At 38.1% G+C, this 26500-nt stretch overlaps 1 protein-coding gene and 1 pseudogene across 2 annotated transcripts in view; both read right to left on the reverse strand.

Annotated features, from left to right (window-relative positions):
- LOC140952020 (cytochrome P450 3A24-like) overlaps window positions 1-15261 on the reverse strand; it is a 22397-nt pseudogene extending 7136 nt beyond the window's left edge.
- A 3140-nt stretch (window positions 15262-18401) lies between these two features.
- Window positions 18402-26500, reverse strand: part of LOC140952038 (cytochrome P450 3A24-like) — a 33694-nt gene continuing 25595 nt past the window's right edge. Inside the window, exons 9-13 of one of the 2 annotated variants that reach the window (XM_073401445.1) lie at window positions 25166-25393; window positions 24330-24418; window positions 22589-22726; window positions 22161-22323; window positions 18402-20245 (exon numbers count right to left, since the gene is read on the reverse strand). In XM_073401445.1, coding sequence (XP_073257546.1) covers window positions 20168-20245; window positions 22161-22323; window positions 22589-22726; window positions 24330-24418; window positions 25166-25393 — 696 coding nt within the window. In that variant the 3' untranslated portion in view covers window positions 18402-20167. The remainder of the gene's footprint in view (window positions 20246-22160; window positions 22324-22588; window positions 22727-24329; window positions 24419-25165; window positions 25394-26500) is intronic. The other variant, XM_073401446.1, reaches the window with a different exon arrangement.

Here is a 26500-nt window from a genome sequence, read left to right on the forward strand (position 1 = left end):
TAATAAATTGTGTACATTTCTTGTTGCCTAGTCCCTAGGCCTCATTATTCCGTGCGGCCAATTCATTTCAGGTCACGTGGTCCAGGCGGAGAAGTGTTTCCCGCCCGTTTGCCTTGGATACGCCACCAAAGTGAATTGACTGAGGAGGCCTGGCAAAACGCTGTAGAGGGACTAGGCAATATTTCTTGCTCCTTCCATATTTCATCAGTACCTGAAGAATTAGGCAGGGGATTAAAACAATGAAAATATTTTGAATTAAAAATTACTATAGCTCTACAGCTGAGGGTACTCAAAGACTGGAAATGTAACTGAACCATGCAAGTGAAATAAATATTATTTTTTACATTATCTTCTCAAAATGGAAGTTTTGGTGTTTTCAATGTATAACCAAAATCCATTAATGTTGTTATTAATATTATGTTCATACGGCGTATCCTCAAGACACTCTGTAGGCCTACAAAAAAGCTTTGTATATGTTTTTGATAATTCTGAGCAATTATGATACATGCAGTTTTCTTGCTTTTGACCATTTACAGATTTGCAGTTATTTGCACCCGCAACCCATCACCCTCAACGCCACAATTTTAGTCTTTGACCAGGATTGTGATACCACAGCATACCCAATGTCAAAGTCAACAATAACAATATACCTGTGACATGCCAGTTTGCTTTCTTAATTCAATCACGTTCCTTGCAGTATTAATCATAAACTGTGCTGCTTTTGCTTGCTCTGTTGCGCCAGAGCCAATCAACAATGTCCCAAAAATCTTGAATAATGGCCTTAAAAAAGGAAATATCACTGCAAAAGAAAGAAAAGTAACGTTTTAATATAACAGTGTGTGGCTTTTTTCCTTAAAGTAGAAATACTGAATTATATCAACAAACAAAGAAAACTCCAAATTATATATACGTCTACTCTGAAAAAGAAAGAAATTAAGAAAAGAATTAATGAAGTTTCTGACAACCTGACTTCTTTAAGTATCTTCAATTTTAATATAAAACAGTTTCTTTTAAAATATCACATATTACCAACCCTTATTTGAACACCACTAGTTTTACTGCGCAGTAAACAGCGCAAATATAAGCTATGAAAAGTTTACTCACCTGAACAGAACGGCACCTTCTGCGACTGTTTCTCAAGCTGTAAAACCCGCCAAAACTTGCATCTTAAAGCTGAAATCTTCAGCTTCCATTCGAAATACTTTGTTTACCGAAAACTAGATAGGGTGCTGCAAAAATCGAGTTTCTGTCTTAAGTGGCCAGATACTGGTACCGACCAGATACTGGGCAACATGCTGTACAGGGTTTTAGCCTTCTTGCAAGAGGATAGTCTCCTCTAGGGGTTATGTTTTCCCAACCCTAGGCTGAACTCTCATCTTGCTAGAGGGTAGTCACTCACTTTTATGCAGTACTGTACACCTGCCAACTTTTTATGAGTTAATGTGTGAGGTTTTCGTCTTGTCATTACTGGAATTTACAAACATTTCTGACAATTTTCTGAAGACTTCCGAAAACATGTCCAAAGATGTTTTGATGACCTTTGAGCAGTCCCAAAGCTATTTAAAAGGCAACATTTAAACACGTTGTGATAAAGTTAGGACATTAAAGTCAACATTTATATAGTGCCTTTTTGGCACATTTCAGGGAAACAGAATTGCAGTTTCATTACCAATCATGTATTAAAGAGTTGGGCATGAGGAATTGTCCCTGATGCATGAGATCAATGTCATAAGTCCACATGCAGACATGAGAGTGAGAGTAATTGGTAAGCATAGCACGGTACCTGCTGTCATTACTGTACTTACTCAGACTAATAGAAACTGCAGGCTGTCTGAACAGCAGTGCTGCATTTGGAGTGTATCATTCATCCTGATCAGTTTGTACATCAGCTTGGACACCAAATGCTGTTGACAATATCACTTCCATGGTAAACTTGCCATAAACCCTTATGAAGACAAGTCAAGAAATCAAATTCCACCTGATATACTACTTCACTCAGCTCAGTATTTTATCAAAAACTACATGTATCTACACAAATTATGTACCTTCTTCGGCTCCTTTTTAATGGCAGGAAGACTGCTACTTTAATGGATATGAAGTTCAGCATGTCTTGGGACTACCATTGTAGACAATATAATGGCCATTTTTATGCTAAAGACTTTGAAGTTGAGTGAAATGTTAAAGTCGTCTTTGGACAACTTTAACAGGAGTAATATATATATAAATGGTAAATTGAATAGACGCATTTACCAATCTGCAGAACGATGCATTCAACAGAGAACATGAATGACTCAGATGTTAAATGCATCTAGTATAAAACACGACGCATTTTATGCCCAACTCCTCCAGAAATGACTGGAAAGATTCAGTGTTTTAACTTTTTTCAGAAAAACCTGTTTTTTGCATGTGTTCCATTGTTGTTATCTACTTTGTGTCCCATTTTTAGACCAGCTGACTTCAATGTCTCAGACCTTTAATGTATCTTGATGACTTTAATAGAGAGATTGTGTGGTTCCAAAAATTATCCATACCTCCCCCATGGAAGGGATTTTTTCTTAGACCCCCCACCTCTCTGGAAATTCCAGTCAAGCATCATACATTTACTTAAATTTTTGGGCCTTTGAGAAACCCCACCCCCCAGGAATTTCCAATCCCTTCTGTGGGAGGAGTATGGATATTTCCAGGAACTACACATTATGCAATATAGGATGGCAGGGAGAAAAGGACGGCAAAACGCTTGTGTGTGACAAACATGATAGGCCTATAAATAATTGCCGATTTGTTGATATCTTCACTTAACACTAATGTTTTCTGGTCTTTTACAAAAAGATAGCTTGGCGGAAAGTTTTTCAAACAAAATATTGTCACGTTTGTCACACAAGGTTTGCCGTCTTCTTTCCTCTCCCGTCCTGTTGGGTAAAAGTTCACTAATGTCTCAGATGTGATACATCTTAACGACTTAAGACGCATAAAAACGGCCAATATCATATTGAGCCTGCATCCCATGACTAACTGGTTGTAGGCTAGTGCAATTTTAAGAGCTGAAAATAAATAAATTTTTGCACTTTAAAATTACCTCCACATATTAGCTTTGTCTCCAGACTCAACAATTTTTTCAAGCTTTTTGCACAAGGTTTCACATGACTTGTTTACTAAAGGTGCAACCTAACGAAAATATAAACAAAACCAGCTATGATCTTTGACAGCTACATGTAGAGAGATCACAAGACCAACTTATTTAAGGATGGTGCCCACTATTGTTACTGCGCACAGTTTCTGCGCATGTTAAGGTAGTCGTGCGCAACCCGAAAGAATTAAATGCACAACACGCAGGACACGCGGACTGGTTTTGTCTCCTCTACTAAAGTCTGGGAGGTTCTAGTTATTTCTTGTGAAAAAGATGCGCCGTTTTTCAACAGATGAAAAATAATTTTTATTTGCCTTGTCACGTCTTTGAAAACCGAAGAAGTATGCGCATGTTGCTATTTCTGCCGTATGGTTGATCTGACCAAACATTTTACACTCAAACAAAAGTCAATTCTAAAACATCAAAAGTTATTGCTTCAAGATGTTACACTTGGAGCTTGGGTATTAAACAATCCCTTAAAAGGCAAGGATCAGTAAATCAGAAGGAAAACAGCTCTAAGTCCTCCGCTTAATCGAGAAACTGCAAGCTTACCTTTCACTAACGTCCTTCGCGTTTTATCAGCTAATCGGCTATAAACACTTTCCTGAATATTTCTTTAATTTTGTAAGATTTTATATAATTATTCACCAGAAGATAGACTTAAAGCATTTGAGTACATACAGATGTCCCTTTTATTAAGAGTCCATTAGGCTTTTATTTGTCGAACAAACAAGAAAAAACTATCACAAGATTGCTTGGATTGCTGAGATCGCAGCTTCACAAATAGTTGCGTACCGCAAAGGAAACGCTTTCATCGTGCAAAAAATCGTAAAAAATTGTTATGCTTTTTACTATTATCATTGTTATTATTTTGGCAGTACTAAGCGTTAAAATTATTGACTCATTGGGTAGCTTGTTGTGTAGATAGTATTTCTTAAGGTTCAATTTCACGCCACACATAATCTGGACATTTAGACATAGCTGCCATTTTGCTGTTTACAAACTAAAGATGGAAGGTGAATAAAGTATTTCCATTCTAAGACTTTCTTAGGTTTAATAGACACTGTAAAGTCTAAAACTAACATTTAGGAGTGAAAAATAGTGAATGAACATGACACGGAATGCTACAGTAAAAAAATCAAAACGAAATATATAAAATTATCATTTATAGCACAGTTTATATATGAGGGTACATAAATGCATTCGGTACAACTACTTTCGCAGTATTCAGCTTTTTTAAAAGAGAGCTCATGATCATGTATGGAACTTGAGTCTATGCAAATTTATGTCACATGAAACTTGTGACAAAGCTCGAAAGAGATAGCGCAAAGAATAGATATAAGCTCATTGAATGCATGCAAGTTGAATAACATATTTGATCGAGGTACCCGGTAAAATGATAAAAAACGATAGAAGGTTTACAATCCATATTACATCTACAACTTTATGTTTTTGCTCTTTTCCGTGAGTTGTTGTTCTCTGACTGTCAGCCATTGTGGATATCCCAGAGTAGTCCACATTGAGTGAAGCAATAGTGAAACTGACCAGGGAGGGGATGGGAAAAATTGTAAATAACCCCCAAAGAGATTAAGTGAAGGTCGAAACCAACCAATTTAACTTCTAAAAACGCGTGGTAATCCCTACTTTTTATCTTACCAAATGAAAGTAATAAGCCTACTCAGCAAACGGTCAATTTTTGGTTCGGGGAAAATGTCGTTTACACTATTTTTAAGGCAAACGCATGGAGAGGGGTAACTGCTAATAACTTCCCAGTTGTGCTGATATTTCAAAAAAAGGCGTATAAAGAGCAGTTGTTATGTTATCATTTGTTGCTTATTTTGAAACCTTATTGCAATTATCATTGCATTTGTGCCAGTTTATGTGTACACTCTGAAATCTGGGGAAAAAATAACTTTTTATCATTTTTCTAAAAAAATAATGCCTATTCAGCATTTTCCTCCATATTGAAGCGCAGTTATCTCTTAAAAATGTCGGTTACCCCCAGTTTTCTTCTTGGATTTTAATAGCCGCTGATATGATCTACTTGTCTCACATAGTCATTATCTGGGAAAAAAGACTTTCCATTAGTGGGCACCGTCCTTAAGGTATTAGAACTGCTATAAAGTCAAAAAATGATCACACTTATAAAATTACTTATTTGAAGCGTACTCTTAACCTGAACTCAAATTCCAAAAATGAAGCATTTCGGTCAAAAAGAAGCTGAGAAAATGAAGGCTAAAGTTGGTATCTAAGAGCGCTATTTTGGAAATATTAATAATCACAGGCCTGAAATCCGATGGGATACTATTCATTGTTGACAGAAATGTTGCAATTTTCACAACCTGACACGTGATAATGTATCACGAGTTTCAAGTAAGCTAGGGCAAACTATGGCAGAATTCACTTACACTCTGCTTCCCCAAATAAAGTATGATTGTTTTGATATTTCTAAATCATTTTTAAGGCTGTAAAAAGTCTGCTTGAGACACATTAGGTATGATCCTTGCAAGGTCGATGACAGATAAGGCCGCAGTTAAATGACGTATTATGCAACTTAACACGTTGCTAAGGCTAAAACCTTGTTTACGATGCCATATTGAGAGGATGTCACGAAACGAGTTGAAACGAAGATTTTCGCAATTTCTTGCCACGTTCCGTGCTACAATTGGGTAAGTGTCACAACAAACATCAAGAACAGCGGCTTTCTCGTAAGAATTCAAGATGGTGACAAACAAAACAGCGCTGCAGAACGACAAAAATTAGGGGCAGATTAAATTAAGGGCAATTTTTTGGACCCATGACTGAAAACAAATCAATGTGAAAAGGTGAGGATTTATAATACCGCACTGAAACTTGCCAGGTTTACTAACATAATGTAAAGGTAATTAAAATGTATTAAATTCCTGGCAATTCCCAGAATATTTTGGAATTTTTGGTGGCGGCCTGAAGTTACAGGGCATTACAAAAAATTCCACCTTTAAATCTCAGGAAAAATTTACTGGCTACTGCTGGGAATTTAAAGGCAAATGAACAATCGAAGCATAAGTCAGTTCAATTTTTTTTCATTCCTAGCTATTGAAATAAAGCCGAAAATATGCAATTCTTGAATTTTTGAGCCTGTGATATAAATTGACACCTTGGATATCAATTTTCTGAAAGCTCAGCTCTTGCTTGATAGAACAGGTTTAGACCTGTGTAATTTTTGTTTTACGAAATTCAAAGAGGACAGAGGGCAAATTTTTGTTACTTGATATATCTAAAAGTTTTAACTGATCATCTGTAGGATACCTAAAATATGTGCAATTCCACAAATACTATTGGTTTTAGCTCCATATCCTATACCAATTGTAGAACATGTTAGGGGGTGCCACCCACAATGTGAGCACAGTTACTGAAAAGTTATATGAGTGGGAAAACAACCCAAGGAAATTGTAAAATTATGCGTTGAATAACGAACTAAGGGTACAAATCTATTAAATAAGTAAAGTGGGCACAAGCATATTTAAGTAGTGTGCACACACACAACCTACACTAACTATAAGGATAATAAATGGATTAAATTAACAAAGGACATATGGTGGCACCATTCAGCCATTGAGTGCCAGTCTCATCTCCGCAGGGTAGTTTGATACTTATCGATGATAACCCCCAAAAGCCTTGAAGATTATTTATTAAAGGATTTGAGAAGTAGAGTGTACAGTCTAGCCTCTCCATATGGACACCTCTCTATATTACGGAAAGTTCGTTTGGTCCCAGAAATACCAAAAATCATACATTCCCAGCAACCTCGATAATACAGACACCAATGTAAAGTGGACACTTGGTTCTGTCCCTTAGGTGTCTGTATTAAAGAGATTTGATTGTGTTTTAGATTAATTTTAGCAATACCAGTGAGGCCTTTAAAAAGTAAAAACCATCAGGCAAGGTAATGCATGTAAGATGAGCAATCCTAAATATTTGTTTCACCCTTTAGGTCCAAAAGAGTGATCAATTGCAACATCACTGATATTTTTTCCCTTCAATACATAATCAAGAGAAAAGATTATGAGAATTATAACAATAATCATCTACAGGAAAATGCTTTGACCTGTTATCAAATTCTTCCAGGTAATTTTTTAAGGAAATGTATGAATCAGTTTATAATTAAAGAATTTGTATGTGCATATTGGGGCTTCAATGATTAAACAAACCTGCTTCAGCTTATGTGCACTGAATGTTGGAGTTATTGTTTCACGAATTCTCTTCCAGTCCTCATCCTGTGCTTGTAGTAACACTTTAGACTGAACACCAGTTGACGCACTTAAGGGCTGCAAAAAAAATTGACACTGTCAAAAAAGTAATGAAACTTAAAGTTATTAGCTTCAGTCAACTCTCAGGAAGTGACCATCCTTGGTGCAGTAGCAAAGTGGTTACTTACGGGAGGTGGTTGTCTTCGGGAAAATTAAGAAAATAAGCTCAAAACTCTGTACTCAACATTTTGCATCAAAGTAAGAATCCAACGACAAATATAGCACTTCAAATTATACTCACTTTTTTACCCACAAATTGTATTACAGCCACCTTTTTTTGTACATCAGGGCTCAAAATAACGAACAGCAGGTCGCTGGTCATGATGACCGGCCAAATATTTTTTAGCCCAGACAAAACCCAATTTCAGCCGGTCAAATAATGAATACTATATATTTTTTTGGCCTTTGCAATATCGAATTACGCTGGCAACAGATCGTTCTACTGTATTGACGTTCAGGTTTTTGGCGGCAAGTTGGTGAAAAATTCATTCACAAGTTTTTGAGTTCCTTTCCGCAGTTTTCGGCCGTTTTCACGTCTGTTGACATTACCTTGAGTATCATCATACGGTGGTGTCTGAAGTCTGCAAGGTTCGTCCCATATCTGCATATCGATGAAACTTGATCTTTTCGTTGCCCGGCACGTGATCGAAAGGTCTCCTCCACAAAGAATATTTCCGGCAGAGAATTTGATTTGGAAAGAAATCTGTTCCACAAACAGCATATTTATCATCAGAGGTCAATAAATATACAGCAAAGCTTTTGTTTGGATTGTCGCGCAACATTTTATAGCAAAGGGCTCATTAACAAACAAGAAGGAGGATTTTAAGCGCCGAGATAGGCAATGTTTGTTCTCAATTAGCTTAAATTTTCATCAGAAAATTCTAGAATCAAGTCCACAAACAATATTCATGTTCGACATAAAGAAATTATTATAATTAATCGATGCGCTTAAATTTATTTCCGGAGAAACAGTACAGGGCGACCTGTTGAGAATTGCGATCGATTTGCCCGAATTCCATCGAAGGTGATTTTCACAATCCTCTTACATTACATTTGAAATGTTAGATGGACAAAAACTGTTAGCTATCCTTTAGTTTTCTAATGGATCGCAGATTATTGTTACTGCATGTTTTCCCAAAGAAGGTCATATTACTTATCACACCCAGTGCGACCTGCTGCATCGTTGCATTACTGCACAACTCAGTTTGTTGTTGTTTCACTTTGTTGCCTTTCATTACGACATGATGACATGAAATTTATTGCGGTGTTCTTTTTCTTTAAAGGTTTTTGTGCAAAGCAGCAAAAAAAAAAAGCCAAAGAAAAATAAATCAGTACAGTGTTATAGAGCATAACGCATTCAGCGACAACTATATGGAAAATATTATAAAACGTTTGCATCCAAAAATGACTGGTAAAAATGACCGGCAAGACGAGATTTTGACCGGTCAAGTCCACCATCAGGCCGGACATAGAGCAAAACGCATTAAGCGACAACTATATGGAAAATATTCTAAAATGTTCGCATCCAAAAATGACTGGTCAAAATGACCGGCAAGACGAGAGTTTGACCCGTCAAGTCCACGATCAGGCCGGACATTGTCTGTTGACTGGCTGTTATTTTGAGCCCTGTAACATCAACTGCTGTAACAGGGCTTGAAATTGCGACTCACTGGTCGCCAATGCGACCAAAAATTGAGCACTGGCGACTAAATTTTCAGAACTGGTCGCCAGCTGGCGACTCGCGTTTTGTCCGATGACTAAAGAAAACCACGACACAACTTTTGTTTTTAAGTCTTTATATTAGGAAATCAATTGGATATGGTAGCTAGTATACAACTCACCTTTCCGTCCCCAGTAACATAATGTCTGAATATTACAAGATAATCGAAAAAATTGAATGTATTTTGACACGTCGATACTGGGATTGCAGGCGCACTTCAACACCATGTGCTTTTCATTTGCCCCGAAAATGGCGGCAGATACAAATCAGTTGAAGAGGCGTGAGTTTTTACGTGCGGGGAATGAAGATTCAGCCAAAAGGTTAATCCTAACTTTGAATCCTTCATCAGTTGTTGATGTAGGGAAAGTGGGCGGTTAATAAATGGCTTTAACTATCACTAATAGAAAAAGTACCTGAGTGAATAGAACGTTTCTTTATACTTTAACGTAAGGAGATAGCGATTCAATTCAAGCGGTGCTTCCGTAACTCCCGCAATATTTTAGGTTTTATTTTCCTAAAACATTCTGTCTAAAATGAAACAAAGACCTAAAAACTGCACTAAGTCCATTTTTGTTTCCTCCTGGTCGGAGACTGGTACAAGCAATGTGGTCGTGTAAAGGCCTGGGCCATGCATGGCATTGATTTGTTGGCAGCAAAAGGTGTCTAGGAAGCAAGTCGAAAATAAAGAACAGCATTTCGTAGAAGTAGCAAAGGGCAAGGACCAGTGTTTGTCTCAGAATGAAAACCACGGACTTAAAACATTTTATGCTTCGCTTCATTTAACCCTTTCACTGCCAGAGTGCTTGATGAAGTTTTGTAAGGTAGCTCTAACTTTTGAGTCTGTGGACGAAACCCTATGGAGTGACCATTCAAATGAAACCTCTCTACCTGTACTTACACATGCATGGTGCTACTTGTTTTTCAAAATTTCACAAAATGAAATTTGGGATTTTTTGTTGAATTTTACCTTTGGCCACATTTGGCAGTGAAAGGGTTAAAATGACTATGGAGACAACCATCACCTTTGGACCAGAGACATATCACCTGAGAACAACGGTAGCTTTATAACCAAGTGTTACTCGTGTTGTTTCTAATTGTTTTCGCTCTTCAGTTATGACTTTTCTTGCATGCAAAGTAACGTATAAAATCGTGTTCTTGTGTAAGTTATATATAAAACAAGTTGGCGACCAAAATTTATGATCTGGCGACCAAAATTTTTCCGTTAGTTGCCAGCTGGCTCCCAAACGAAAAAGTTAATTTCGAGCCCTGTATAATCTGTTAGCACTGATTGGTGTAGTGCTACTGAAAACTGAACTTTCGTCTCATTCAAGCATTTCTAACTGATGGTTGCTTAAATGCAACAGAAAACAAAAGAATATTTATGCCAAATTTCTGGCTTAATTTAAAAGTCATCATTGTCGTTTTATAAGAAATTTTTAGTGGTGGTCGCTTAGGAGAGAGTTTTTGAAACAGATAAGTGGTCCCTAAGTTGGTTGCTTATGAGAAGTGGTCACTGTGAGAGAGTTAACTGTAGAATACAGTAAAAACCCGCATATAAGAACCTAGTGATTTAATGGGCAGCCCTAAAACATGGACTCTGGAATCTGGAGACGGAAATGGAAGCACGGAAACGGAAAGAGAATACAGAATACGGAATCAAATATCAAATATCAGTTCCCTTAGATATATTCTTGTTATTGTGTCTTGATAAGGTTTGCTGTAGTGTGGGTTAATTTATTGCACTGTAAGGCCGATGAAAGTAATTTTACGTGTAATTTTTTTTTCACAAGTTTATGGGTTGAATAATACATTTAAATATTACCTTTTTAGCTAAATGCATATGTCAAGAGTAGTAGTAGTTGGCTTCAGACTACACTACGTGATTGTCCCCAACCTAAATACTTAAATCTGGACACCATCTTGGGACTCAGATAAATGCAATGTTGCCATAGCAATGTTGTAATTTCAACATAATCATGAGGCATTATCAGCGAATGGTAATGCTGCAATTTTGTCGCAGTTACTAAAACAAGGAACTAGCCAAAACTACCCACAATGACCCACAATGATCAACACAATAACCAAAAAATGACCCATGACAACGACAACAACCAACTCTTTTGTAGTTTTGGCAGCCCCTCACATCCTGTACAATTAATAATGACAAATTTCCACTACTACTTACTCCAATTGGTCTGTTGGTAAATTTGCTGAATTCTTTCACAGTAATCTGTTTCAGGAGATCTAGATCAGATATAAGGTATGCAGGACTGCGTCCCAAATAATACCTGTAGATAAAAGTTTATGTACAAAATCCCTGCTATCTTCAACATGTGGCATAAATTAACTTATAACTTACACTGTATAATGTTGGGAATAGGCTAGAGTTGGTCATTGGACATTTTCTGACCAAATTTCAAAATTATTGTCAAGCCAATTTACACTATGGTTAGCCATCAGGTCTAAACACCAACACGCCTTGAGTTTTTCTGTTAATTATACACAGGTGTAAGGTGTTGCACAGTTACCAAAGGTTGCATAAGGCACACTAAAATGATAACTGATTAAGTGGGGTATACTGGATAATAGGCCTAATTTCAACCACAAGAACTGGTACTCTGCACAATAAATGTACAAAAAAATAATGAACAGAAGTTATGATCACATATTCTTATTATCCTTACCCACATACTCTTCCATATTTTTCAGTAACCTCTTTGTCAAACAGCTGTTTAGGCTGAAACAACCAATATTTCAACAATTTATTATCATTATTAGTCAACAAAAAACAAAGAAATGTCAGTTCTATTATTGCTTAAGCAGGGCTGTCAAAAAGGTTTCAAGTAGCAGGCTGATAATAAATTAATAGTAGGCAGCTTTGGAACTCGCACCAGGGCAGTGTTCCAGATAAGGGACGGGTCTCGGGTCAATGACCTGACAAAGAAGGCTTCCTGCAGACCCGACAGATGACATATAAGTGTTAATAGTTAAATATAACGAAAAAAATTACTTCATTACGTACTACTCATCTAGTACATAATTTGTATATATAGGAACTACTGTACTTGTAAATAAGCAGGTTGCCTAAGCAAAGGACACTGGATGTGCTCCATTGGGATGATCTGGATCAGCAATACAAGATCGCTCAGGTCATAGCACATAAAAGGATTTGACGAATCCACCCTGAGAAAGGATTCATTGGTTCATATGATACCATGATCTGAGTGACCTCTGATAACTGATTCTGGATCATTCCGATTGAATGCATCCAGTCAAATCACTTACATTTACAGTGTAAGTTGTTTTAAACAAAAAGTCTCATGACCAAATATGGTGCTTTGTACGGTTGCAAGAATTAGAATTAGAATGTTTTGTTATGTTCTGTTCTGTTGTATAATGTAGAAGTATCTTTCAATTTTCACCTAAAATTTCTACAATTAAATGTGATTAAAATGTTCACTGTGCAGTAAACTGTTCTTTTCCTTACTCCCAGCTATTTTCTTCGAGCTCCTGATAACTCAAACTTTTTTCAATTTCCCTTGAAGGTTCAAGTTATCGAGAGTCGACTGTAAATTCAAACAGTATTTTGATCAGCCCTGCTATATGTAGCTTGTTTTGAAATGCTTTTTTGTATTCCAGTTATAAGCCCCCCATTTATAAGCCTTCCAAAAACCCCATACAGATCTACAAAGTTGTATAAGCCCAGGGTTCATAGGCAGAACTTTACTGCATACACATTTAACAGTATACAATAACTACAGAATGTTATCGTTTTCCTCTTAATCCAACATCATGTAACATAACTTCACATGATTTACCTTTTTGCTCATTTCAGGAATATTTCCCACAAATGGCCATGGGGCAGGACCTGGTATCCCAAGTTTCTTGAAGAAAGAAAAAGGGGCCACCGCATACCTGGTTGGCAAAGGGAGAGATACAACCAAAAATTAGCATGAACTTATAATAGTCAAACTTCTATGTCTCGAAAAGACACTGCTATGCTTTTTGATGTGTTTTGTGCACTAACCAGTTGACCTGGTCCCATGAAATCTTAATCATCACACAATCCCTAGCTCTTTGATACTAAACAGTCACGCAGCTGTAAAGATGTAGATACTTAGCTCCGTCTCTTGGGGTCCATTATATTTACTATGTTTGAGTTCAGTGAAAGCTCTTATTAGCGGGCACCCTAAGGATGGCGTCTGTTACTAATGCTGGTAGCCTGCGAAAACATCCGTTTCTCCTCGCTCTTCGTCGCTGAGGACGTTTTGCGCGGAGGAACGTCTGCGACTCAGCGATAGAAATTCCATACTGATGACGTAAGTCTGTCCAGAATCCGGTCAGAAGCGCTGATTGGTCGACGGAGCAGTTACATTGTTTTAGCTATTGTTTACGAATGACAGACAAAAGACAAAAGGCCACAAAGGTCAAATGTAAACGCGAAGAATCTCTGACAAAACAGTCAATATTTGTGGAATATAGTCTTCTCTAGAACAAGCATTTGAGTTTACCAAAATCGAACAGAAGACACGCAAAATTAGACAATTTATATTTGGAACCCCATGACTACTGGATTTATTATGTAAACATTGATTTGCGTCATCAGTATGGAATTTCTGTCGCTGAGTCTCAGACATTCCTCCGCGCGAAACGTCCTCAGCGACGAAGAGCGAGGAGAAACAGATGTTTTCGCAGGTTATGGTGCTGGATGCTCACAGAAAGGTTCTCATAGGTGACTACAAGAGATGTAAGGGTTAGATGGCAACTTACGTGTATATGTGCCCAAAAAAAACAAACAAACACTGAAGCTGGTATAAATTCATCGTGATAAACAGGGATATAAAGTTTTAATATTTAATTAACAAAATGCAAGATTCAGAGGTGAATAAGATTATTTTCATTTCAGGTGTCAGCTCACGGCAGCCAGCCACAAGTAGAGCTGTCCGCTTATGGGTCTCCAATAAGAGAGCTTCCACTGAATATCAATCAGAACTGACCCTCAATTTCCCTGTTTCAACACATTTGTCTTAATTTGATTTTGATGGTAAAAGAACACTCATCATGTATACAATAGCCTTTACAAACACACTGGAACAGGACGGTCCTTTTTAAGACATGTTTAATACCTCTTGCCTAGGTTCTCCAAATCCCAACCTTATCTGGAATCCGAACGCTCAGATTTTTGTTAGCGCCCTTTGAAAAATGAAATCCGCAGCGTTCATTCTTTGTCGTGGTTGGAAACTTCGATAAATTTGTTTTGAAGGGCCAAAATTTTGTCGGTTTCTTTAAAGAAAAAATCTGAATCCCCCTATTTGAAAACCTGTCATCCTTTGGCGGGGGCAGGGAGGGTATCTTTCTTACGTCATGACAAACAGTATCTCATTCTCAGTTGGGAATGAAAATTATCAAGCACTGAATAAAATTCAGAAAATCTTTTTGTGAGCATGTGTACAAATCAAAAGGGTTAAAACTACATTGCTACATTGAATGAAGCAAGTTCAAATGTATCAGCTCAGTATTAAGCCGTTCTCCAAAAGCCCCTCATGATCAGACGAATCACCAAAAATGCTCTCTTGGCTTACTTTTTACAAGTAGTACCTCGTACACTTTCTCTACACCTGACCTACAGATAACTACATTTGCAAATAGAAATAGATTCTTTGGTTATGAAACTGGCCTCCTACACAGACCTACGGCTACACGCATGAGTGGCGGGACGAGGTGGAGCGATTTGGAAGTGGTACAAGATAAAAATGGCCCGTAATAACGCCCCTTTTCTTGTTCCACACAGTGATGGAAATAGTAGCCCCCGACGTTAAAATGGTAACATTCAAGATTTGACTCTGTTGTTTGAAAGACCAAATGAAGGACGAAATCGTGACTAAAGAGCAGCCAAGATGGGCACAAATTCGGAAAGTAAACAACGACTATACTGAACTTCTCCTCGGTGTGCAATCATATACTTAGCTTAGATGTGTTTAACTTACCAATACAGGAAAATAAGAGCGCAGAGTAAGAAAGCAATCCACAGATTTTCGAAGACTGCAAAGTTTCGAATGATTTGCAATACAGAATCCATGCTGTGGCTGCAATCAGCGCATCGGGAATATGAATGACGTCATCTGGGATCAGTCGGGATACTAGTCATACTACTCAAACAGACTGGGAGCCACACCTCTGGTTTCGTTGAAAATTCTGTTTTCGAGCGTTTACGAATACCGTAGACCTTTATTAATACCAATACGGCGGCCATATTGAATTAATTCGATTTAATTAGCAATTAATGAATGAGGCTGAGCAGGATATGAAGAATTAAGCAGATCGAGAAGGGTGTTATCCACAACTCCTGCAACTTGGTAAATTCAACTTTTGGCTCACAGAGCAGTATTTTATATTCCAAATGAAGCAAGTCATTAAAAAATCTTATTATTCATTCAAAGTATTTCCCCGATTCTGATTGGCTAAAAGCACACGTTTTTAAACGTGTGCTTCGAGATGTTATCCGCCTCGGCCTACGGCCTCGACGGATAACACCCTCCTCGATCTCCATAATTCTTCATAAGATACTCAGCCTCATTCATTAACTGTTAATTAATTAGAGAAAAATTTTCTTTAAATTTTTACCATTGTTAAGGTATTTTTGATGTTTCTTGACGCCTATTTTTAGGAACAACATTAAAAACTTGCAAAGCAGTGTTCGCCTTTTTGCCGGGAGGTATACAGTGAAAGACCATATTTCTAAAACTAAACTAGAAAAAGGCGATCATTATTACATCCAAACACGGCACAAGGATCTTTTTCCCTATTAAAATCTTATTGCACTCGGAGGGTTCCGGCCCAGAGCCCGGAACCCGAGGAGGCACCCTAATGTCCCCCGCGTAAACTTTCCCGATTTGATGAAACTAGGCGCGCACGGTGGTCCCGGTTAATTTGTCAACGAGTCGCATACAGTAGGCCAGTTGCACTAAGAGGTCACGTGACCAATGCTTCCTTTAAACGATGTGTTGGAATCTTGCTGATGCCAAAAATTGCCAGAGCACATAAAAATTATCTTACTCCCGATATTTGAGAGGGAACGCATTTGAGGGAGATATTTTATGGCACTTTGATTTTTCAACAAAACAGTATGATTTGTATTGGCCGCCATGTTTGAGGGCATACTCTTGCCCTCCAACATGGCGGCCAGAGCTACTTTTTGCTTATATCTTGTTAAACATTTGATAGTTACGTTCAGATGTGCTGTAAATGTTACCATATCATCTTTTCAACATTTCCCTTGAACTTTAAGTGCAAAATTTGTGTTCTGGAAGATGTAATACTTAATTTTAACAATCACATTTTGGTTACGTGACGAGCTACGAACTTACTCATTTTAAGAAAATGGTGCGGGTTTGAAAAACCAAATTACTATTATTTTGTTTAAGATATGACCCACTAATCGTTTTTCGAAGGCAAAATCAGATAACTTTCATTTTCATAAACACGATGTCACATGACCTCTTAGTGCAAATTGCCTAATCCTCGCCCAGGAAGATTTTCCACCGAAACTCCTCTAGAGCGAGAACGCCGACTTCAAATTCAGCGTGAACAACGAAGGAGAAGACGTCAACAAGAAACCGCGGAGTAGAAGGAACATCAGTGAGCACAGCGAAGGCAACGCCGACAACAACAGACAGAGGAACAGGAGATTGGAATCAAAGGAATTATGATCGTTTTACATTGTCGAAAACCCAGATTTCTTAGTTTGCCGGTTTCCCCGCAGATATATAGATCAAAGTCTGCAAAGTTTCAGCTCCGTATTACGGCCCGAATAATAATAATTTTCAGGCGAACTGCACCGGGCCATATTTGTTCTTTGTTTTTGTCTTTTTATAAATGCGGCGGCGAAATAATGCTAAATCTGCTTTTCAATACACTGTTAACAATAACACTACATAATACGCAAAAAAGAAGAAGAAGAAAAGAAAGAACAACGTATGGACCTTTAACACGATATTCGCGGTTGGTCACTCGTCCAGTTCTTAACACCGACCGACAGGGCTTAACTTGTGTGCCGTTACCAAACCGAGGTTCGCGAAGGTTATTGCGAGATACATATTTCTATAGCGTTAAAAAGTTATTCAGCAGTACTGCAATCGTTTGGTATTAAAGAACTTGATTTGTCAGACACAAATCAGCAACGTGGATCGACAGAACTGGTTTTGTCAACGTGGATCGACAAACTCGATTCAAACCACATCAGGAATAGCTCAAATTTCTCAAAACCCAGTCAAAGACAAGAAAGGTGCTAACGTGAAATAACCGGGTTTTGTTCTATATTAAGGTATTCAGGGTTTAATAAACAGTGGTCCATGTGTTTTTAGGGTTAGTTTATGGCGAAATCCCGATTATTTTATTTGATACAAGGACATGCCAGAAAAAATGAACTGGGAAATATCTCAAAGGTGAGAAACTTGAAACAGTGGTCCATGTTTTATTGCGAAATCATTTATATCAGTTGCGTTCGACGTTTCGTTCAAGAATGTCACACTCGAAGCCAAAGCATCCGTTCCACACATTAGTTACGAATAGATCATTAAAGATGGTTTTGCTGTTTAACGTTCTATTACATTTACAGTGTTGGTTGAATTCATTATGAGATGTATAAAAAACAATTGTCCATCCTAGGTATGTCATGTATGAGGATTTTCATTAACCCAGGAAACAAAGTGTAATAATTGAGACAACACAAAAGAGAACAAAAGAATTACACTCAGAAACTCTAATACGAAAACTGCATTTCAAAGGTTCATGGCAAATACATGGACAACCACAAGGAGTCTTCATTCCGGTTTTAAAAGGTCGGGGGCAGATTTAGTGACAACTATAAATAGTTCTAAGAAAACTTTAAGAAAAAATGTCCCGAAAAGCGCTCGAAAATACAAACGAAATGTGCTCACGCCCCCTGGGCATCCTATAATACTCCTTAAATCAAATTAATTCAATACGGCCGCCGTATCGGTAAAAAGGTCTATTGTTTAATTTGAAAGATGTCCGTAGTCTGCGAGCCGACGAAATGGACATGCTGGTGGTCAATAAGGGGAAGCTCCGCCCAGAAAATTTTTTTCGCTTAACTTATATGAAATGGTAGGGTTTACACTACTGGAATTATATGAAAGGGTGGGGAAATCTGTCATTACGGTGTAAAAGGACGTTACAAAAGGGCTAACAATGAGAAAATCGAAAAGCCTTTCTAGTTGTGTGATTTATTCAAATTTTAAAGAAGGTAACTATCATCAAAGTTATAAACTACATTTGTGCGAGTCTAACTGGCGTTACTCACAGCGTTATGTGAGCTATACTAATACATTGCTAGAAACCTGCACTCGCACGCGCGCTTCAAAGCTAAATGCTTTTAAAGCAAACCTTTTCATTTAGCAGTGAACATATACAAATTAGAGAAATTGTGCTAATTTAACTTATAAAATAAATAAAAAGTTCACTTATGGAATAGCCTGTAAGATCAAGTGCGGGATGCATGATTAACCAAGCCGAGAGAGTTCTGCTGTATGGAAGAGGAAAAAAAGACATCCTTACGCCTGATTCAATGTAATAATTTTAATACACCTGAAAGCAGAACGCCACAAAACATTCATAGAAATTGCGGGAATGATAGCCCTTGTCGATGTATTAAAATTCTAACATGACTCCGAGGCTTTTGGGCCGTACTTCCTTATAAGAGGCTAATGGGGATGTGCCGCTGGATGGGGTCGCATTTTCACGACTGGATTGACTATAATGGGGTTGCAATTTCAATAGAGTTACTAGAATACGGTCGGACATTTTCGGAGTTTTGGGTTAAGAAAGTTCTTCATATTTACGGTTAGCCTAAGTACCAGAATGTTTGTACTGTAGGTGAAAATAAAGTGTTCTTCATTCAAATTAAAAAAATGGGTCAATTTATTTTAGGATTACCTATTTAAAGGACTGATAAGGTACGTACATAAATAGAAATGACTAAGTTGGGATGGCGAAAATTACATTTGCCCAAAAGTGATTAAGATGGGGTCTATAATTTGCCGCAGAATAGACTATTATGGGCTAGGGGCTCTGAGAGGCTAGCGGCACATACCCAACCAGAGTACGCCCCCGACTTTAGGGTCAAACTTGCAAATTTCTCACAACTCCATTGTCTTGCAATTCCCAGAAGAGACTTGAACACAAAGAAAACCAAACCAAATATAGAAAAATGACCAGAAAGCCTCGGAGTCATGTTTGAATTTTAATATATCGGGCGTGGGCCATTGCAGCGACAAAAAGATAGTTTGGCTGGAAACGAGACTCGAACCTGCGCAAAAGACCTCATGTGCGCTACTCGAGCTTGCCGATAATCGTTATTTAACGCATTACATTTTCTTTGGGTTGTTTTCCTACTCATATACCTTTCCAGCAGATCAGTAACTGTTCTCACATTGTGGGTGGCTCCCCCGCAACCTCGTCCCCAGGGCTTTTCCCTTAAAAAATGGGAGCCCTGGGGACGAGGTTGGCTCCACCTGAAATGTTCTACAATAGGCCATTTGCACAATGGTGTCATTTTTACTACTGCGACTCTCTAATTAAGAGTGACCACTATTTCGTGACGTTGACACCTCTCATGAAATCTTGGACAAAATAGATGGAAAATTTATACTCCCCCCTCCCCCTCCCACCAAATCAAGGATGGGAAAACGGCGCGTTTTGGCTTTCGCGCGGCTTCATCAGTCCATGATTTAAGGGGGGATGGGGGTTTACTGTTCCATTAATTTTTATTCTGTCCAAGGCTGTAGGTTTGCGAAAGAATTCCGAATTCCGGTTCCTGGTTTACCAGACGCGTTCCCAACCTCGTTCCCAGGGTTGTGTCCTATCCGTCTCTACGGAGCGACAGAGAGAGACGGGTAGGAAAGAGAACCTGGGAACGAGGTTGACGCGTCCCATAGCAGAGGAGCGGGGTGCTAAGTGATTTTGCTGGTCATTTTTTTAAAAAATGAGTCATTCTTTAATATTCCTTGTAGTTTATGCCCTTGGAACAATCTTCACGTAAATTCCATTTTTGGGGGCCATTGTTACTGTTGCCTCTAGTTGAAGGGGAACCTGAGATATAAAAAAAAATTGCGTTAACCAAACAAATAGAAAGCTTATCCTGTTTCATTTTATTATTGAATTTAACTTCTAAAATAATTAAGGCTGTCGGAGTGTGTGTAGCATGTCCTACCACTACCAGATGCACAGGCTGACCATCCGAACTGTTCGAGGGGTCGTGATGTCACGCGCGACATCGTATCTGACATAATTATTTACTGTATTCGTAACGCGCGCTCTTGGCTTGATATAAGTGATCAGGAGAAATGCTTCGTAAAACACCGAAATTTGCACCTTTCGACCCCAAATATGAATGTAAGGTACGAAAGATGAATAAAGATTACTTACAATTTGTTTTTAGAGTCGTCTGCTGTGATTTTGTGGCGTTTTGAGTCGCTTGAAACTGACACCCCGACTAATATGACTGTATTAGTGACATCATCATGCCTCGAACAGTTCGGATGATCCGGCTGTGGTCCTACCATTAATTCAGTTTCGACCTCACTTCATTTGAAGGTGACCCTCCAAAAGTGACGTCAATATGGTTGACAAATGTGTCTTACACTTGGATTTAAATTGTATCGGAGATAATACAGGAGTGAAGCACAGACGTTTGTCAAAGGTTAGACAATCCTGGGGGTGAGTACCCTGCGAGCTGAGGCCCTTCGATCTTCCTAGATAAGTCGGGAACAGGAAGAGACCTTCCTCTTCCCGACTTATCTAGCAAGATCGAAGGGCCTCTGCTCGCAAGGTAGGGGGTGAGTGACCCAATAAGAAGAAAAAGGTAATCCTAAAAGGTGTGTAATGTTAGCATGGCTCAAATTTATGTATTCCAGTAAGAGGTACCTATAGAGCCTTTTCACATGATGACACTTCCACCAAATTGTTGTATCTCAAACCAGTCCTGTGCGAGTTTGACTTTTCATATGCAGAAACGACCTTTTATCACAATAAATTGCATAGCTGCTAGTCACGTGAGTGAAAACGCTCTATAGCACAATTGCATGATGACGTCATTTTACTACCAGAATTCTTCAGTTTGTTATTTTCTTGTGCAAACTAGGGCTGTTGATCTTTAAACCTCAGTGGGATTAGCAAATTTAAAAAAGAAAGCAAAAACGAAATGAATTCTGGTAGTTGTAGTCAATTATCAGTGGGTGCGCGCTCTAAGAGCTCATTGTAGATAGTCCAGTGCTCTAAACCTGTGAGATCCAGGTTTCCCAGCATATGATTTTTATGCAAAACTTAGATTTTCTTGTCACTCAAGAGCAAAAGTATAAAGGTACCACGGGCCACAAAGCACGAAAAGGTACTGACAACCATTAGAGGTTAATTCACATTTTAGTAGGTACCAAAACACACATATCTCCTTCCGAAAAGATACAAGAAAACCCTGTCATTTTTGTAAATAGCGCCCCCCCCCCCCCTCCCTCACCCAAGAACTAGTAGGACAGTGTTTCCCTTCTGGACTTTGATCCTCCCTGTTTCACTCACACATGGACCTAACATTCTGCAATGATTAGAGCGATTTTCATGTGACCTAGAAATGAAAACGCGCAAACAAAACAGAAACAACAAACAAACGGACATAGGGGGATTTGATTGGTTTATCGAACAGATACAAATGGGTGTATTCCCGAGAACTTTCTAGAAATCAACCGTACTTTGCTTTGACATCATACTGCAACATGACTTGCCAATCGAACAATGCCTTCTCCATATTAGGGTTCTCTCTGGCGGGAAAACGAAGAGGCCATATTTTGATCTTTTCATCCATTTGATGCTAAAACAAATAACGAACACTTACCGAAACCATTTTTCAAGGTCATACGAAAATCGCTCTATTAGCACATCGTACTGCCATTCTCAAAATCTACAACTTGTAACTGTATCTAGTCACCTCTAATAGTACTAATATGACTAATACCTCAGTGTCTGCATTTTTCTGGAACCTAAACCTCTTAAGCAAGTACACCAATGCCATTTTTGCTTCCATGAGTGCAAATCGCATTCCAATACAAGATCGGGGTCCTGTTCCAAATGGAAGAAAGCAGTATGGGTTGCGCTTCTGCTTTGCTTCTTTTGAAAACCTGCCAAAAATATACATTGCTAAGGTGAGCGTGAATTTGTTGCTACTATACACTGGGTATAAAATACACCGTAACAACAATGTAAACAAAAGAGCAAGACTTAGTCTTATCTACTGAGCAATCTGACATCACAAGTGTTTGTAATGGCCAAGTGTCAAGTTGCATTATTTCGACAGCAAGGAAAGAGGTGGTCCAATGGTGTCCGAGGGAGTTGACGGACTATATTTTTTGTAACAAATAATTGTCTGTGTTGCATGTTTCTTACCTTTCTGGATCAAACTTCTCAGGATCAGGCCAATACTCTGGGTCTCGATGGAGATGATACACAGGGACAACTGCTATTGTACCCTTCACAAATTTCACACCATTTAATGTGCAGCTTTCATTGCATAAACGGCCAAACCTGAATAACCATAAAGGAAAGAGAAGAACAAATTAAGGTGGGTGCAAAGAAAACCATTTTTACAGCTTGCCATTCAAACAAGCTGAAGCTAGCACTTACTAGCCCAGACGTCATTTCAACTAGCCCCAAAAGCTTTTTGACGAGCAGAATTGATTTCATAGTTCTTCTGTTTTTTTAATTGCTCAAAAAACATCACTTGCCCGTTGGTCAAGTTGAAAACAGAATTCACTAGCCTGATAGCAAAATCCACTAGGCACGGACTTTCGGACATTACTTTCTTTGCACACTGTTAAGTTCAACAGCCTCAAGAATTGTTTTTGTTGAGGGTTTTAATTTTTTTCAGAGGGGATTTCTACATGGAGAGACCTACAACAGGAGGATGTTCTACAGTGCTTTTAATAAACCATTAATAGAACTATTAGTAGAGGGAAGTTAATGCGTTAGCAATTCCTTTGAATGTGCCATCTTCAAATACAGCAGATATACACTTTACTGTCAAGAGAGCACAAACCATAATAACTTTTTTGGTGATTAACTTTTTTGGCAGGCATGGCATTAAAACTTAAAAGTTGGCCCAACTTTTTCAAGTTTCAATCCATATCCTTATACATACATAGATACACTTTATTACAAGTCCTCTATACCGGGCTATTCTGTCATAATATACAAAAATAAAATTACAATGGGGCAAAAATATTTACACCTGTTACAACAAGAAATATTTACATGAGTTTATGTACAGTCATAAAAATTTGATTCAATCTAAGAAGAGTTTGCAAGAAAGTGTGCGGCCACTTTCCTTTTAAAACTTGAGATATTGTTTAAGTTCTGAATGTTTTCTGGGAGTAGGTTATCCATCCTTGCCATAGATGACAGGAAATGGTTTCAATGACTAAATATAGTCTTAAATAACAAAACTGGACTATTACTTTTTGAATTCAATTGATGCAAAAAAAAGTTTCAGCTTTTTTAAAAAAATTGCAAATAGCATAACCTAGCCCCTTTAAGGTACAGTAAAACTCCGCGACTAAGAACCTGAGCCCAGTTGTTCAAAGCTGGGTTAAGATAAGCCAGGGTTAGTGCGAGATTTTAATTCAGATTTGAATGCTTAAAAAGCATTTCACTTTTAATTCTTTTTGTCTACAAGTTGATGATTGGAAGCTCTAAAAAATAACAGAGAAATTAAATCCACGAAAATGCTTTTGAACACAAGAAAAAGAAACCAGGGTTAAATCTAACCCCGTGTTAAGTGCTAATCGGCCTTTGAACAACTGGGCCCTGGATTTTAAGAACCTGTTGCGCTAAAATTTGCCAATTAAGCCCCCTCTATTTAAGAACCTGTTTAGCCTAAAATTTGAAACAGGTTCTTATTTTCTAAAATCTATAAAAAACCGCAGCACACTTAGACAAATATAAGATATTTCAACTGAACCACCAAATACTCTTAGCCATATTGAATTTTTTTCTTGGAAATTAAGAACCTAGATTTAAGAGCCTACATAGCCTAAACGTGTGCTAACTAATACCATTTATATAAGAACCTGTTTAGGCTAACTTCGAAAAATCCAGGCTCTTAGTCGCGGGGTTTTACCGTATACTGTACCTGGTGGCAGGGGGGTAAAGACGCAATCCTTCACAAATCACCATGTCCAGATATTCCAAATTCTGCACTACATCATAGTCAGGGGTTTCCTGTCAAGAAGTCATGCAATCATTAACAATAATCTTCAACCTAAATTAAAAGTGGTATTTCAAGAGAAGTACATGTAACGTGGTCCTGACAAGCCAGCTCAGGGCACAACAGAAAATTGGATGCTTGAATAAAAGGGGAACATATCCTTCTGATAAGAACACTCTTATAGTAATCTAGTCCATTATCATCATTTTCTTTCTGCAAACAGCATTGTCAATGTCACCATTGTCTCGATTATCTGGACTCGTTGGGACTTAAGCAAATAGTCCGGATAATCGAAAATATGAATATTACTAAGACAATAATGTAAAAATAAGGAATAAACATGTTTGGAAGGATAAATGAACTTTTAATCCTTTCATTTTTTGAAGCCGTCACATATTATTAATATTCATTAGAAAAAACAGGACCATACAGGGCAACTAGTCTGGATAATAGAGGTCAGGATAATTGAGGTTTGACTGTATAATAATTTCCTAATTTATTACTTTTTGTCTTTAAAGAGCCTTGTTGCAACGCACAAGAGGAAATGTCACACAATTTACTATTAAAATAATTTTCTATGCACCCGGCTGACATTAACCCATGCAGGCACCACTTTTGAGCAAGAGCATCAAGAATGTAATCTGAGGGCTGTTTAAATTTTCTTAACTTATTAAAAAATCATGGTTACCATCCTTGCAAATCTATGACCATTGACATCATTTAATCAACTAAATCACCTTGCCTTCTGACTTTGTACTTACATTGTCACCAACAGCATCATCAATTTCCTTGATGAGTTTTTCTTGCACTTCAGGATTCAATGCCAAACAGTGTGTTACATATGACAAAGTATTGCTGGTTGTTTCATATCCTGCCAAAATGAATGTATAACTCTGGGCCAGAACTTCATCCTCACTAAGCTTGCTCACTTGTTTACCTTCACTGTCTGTGATTTCTGCTTGGAGCATCAGCTCCAACAGATCTTTTCTCTGCAAAATTAATTAACATACAGTTCAGTACTAACCTTCCTGTCCTTATAGACACCTTCACAATACAGAAACCACTTTATTATAGACAGTTTTACCAAGTCCAAAAGATACCATACCTGCAAAGGCAAGTATGTGCTCTAGCAGTCCCTGGTGACCCCCCGACCATACCTTTTTTGCCCGGATGAAAAGAAAATGTACGATTTTTCAAAGAATTCTTATGCTGGGCACCCTGGATTTCACATGTTCAGAGGACTGGGTTCTTTCAGTTTTGCCGAGAGCACAGGCTTTAAGCGAAGTACAATTCTTGCCTCACTAAATTGGACACTTTTGTAATGTGCACACTTCGTTCTGTCCCTCTGGTGTCCGTATTAAGAAGGTTTGACAACAGTTTTAAGTAAAGATTATGACAGAAAGCAACCATTGCACTCGAATGAGAACAACTGAGATCCTACACATAGTTCTTACCCCAGACAACCTTCCCCATTCCTGAAAAATACTTCTGGTTTGAACATGAGTTGAGCCCCCTTCCTCACTCCAACAACAAATCAAAAGCCTAGATTCAACCCTGGCAATCCACCCTTGAAATCTATGTATGTTCCTTTGAAATGAAGAGAATTATGAAGAATCTTAAGACAAACAAAGCTACTGAACATGATCAAATTCCAGGCCAAGCCGTCAAAGAATCCGCTGAAATTCTGTGTCAGCCTTTCAGCTGTTTAGTGAATTTTCTATTTGAAAGGGGGAAAAGTGCCTCCAAGTTCGAAACTAGGTGAAATTGTCGTGGTCCACAAGAAAGACTGTACGCTAACAAAGACAAACTTTAATCGCCCTGTAACAATCCTGCCAGTCTTATCCAAAGTTTTTGAAAAACTCGTTCACTCAAGACTTGCTTCACACTTTAAAGATGTTTATCATAATAATGTCTTTGCAAATAGAGATTATCATGGGTGCGACGCAGCTATCCTTAGTCTAACTGAACAATTCAAGAAAGAATTAGATAATCACGAAGTTATTAGTCTGGTGTCTATGGACCAGTCAAAAGCATTTGACACCCTTCCCCATGATGTTATTGTCAAAAAGCTTGAAGATTACGGTGGAGACTCAAAA

Source organism: Porites lutea, chromosome 11, assembly GCF_958299795.1.
Source record: "Porites lutea chromosome 11, jaPorLute2.1, whole genome shotgun sequence".
Lineage (NCBI taxonomy): Eukaryota > Metazoa > Cnidaria > Anthozoa > Scleractinia > Poritidae > Porites > Porites lutea.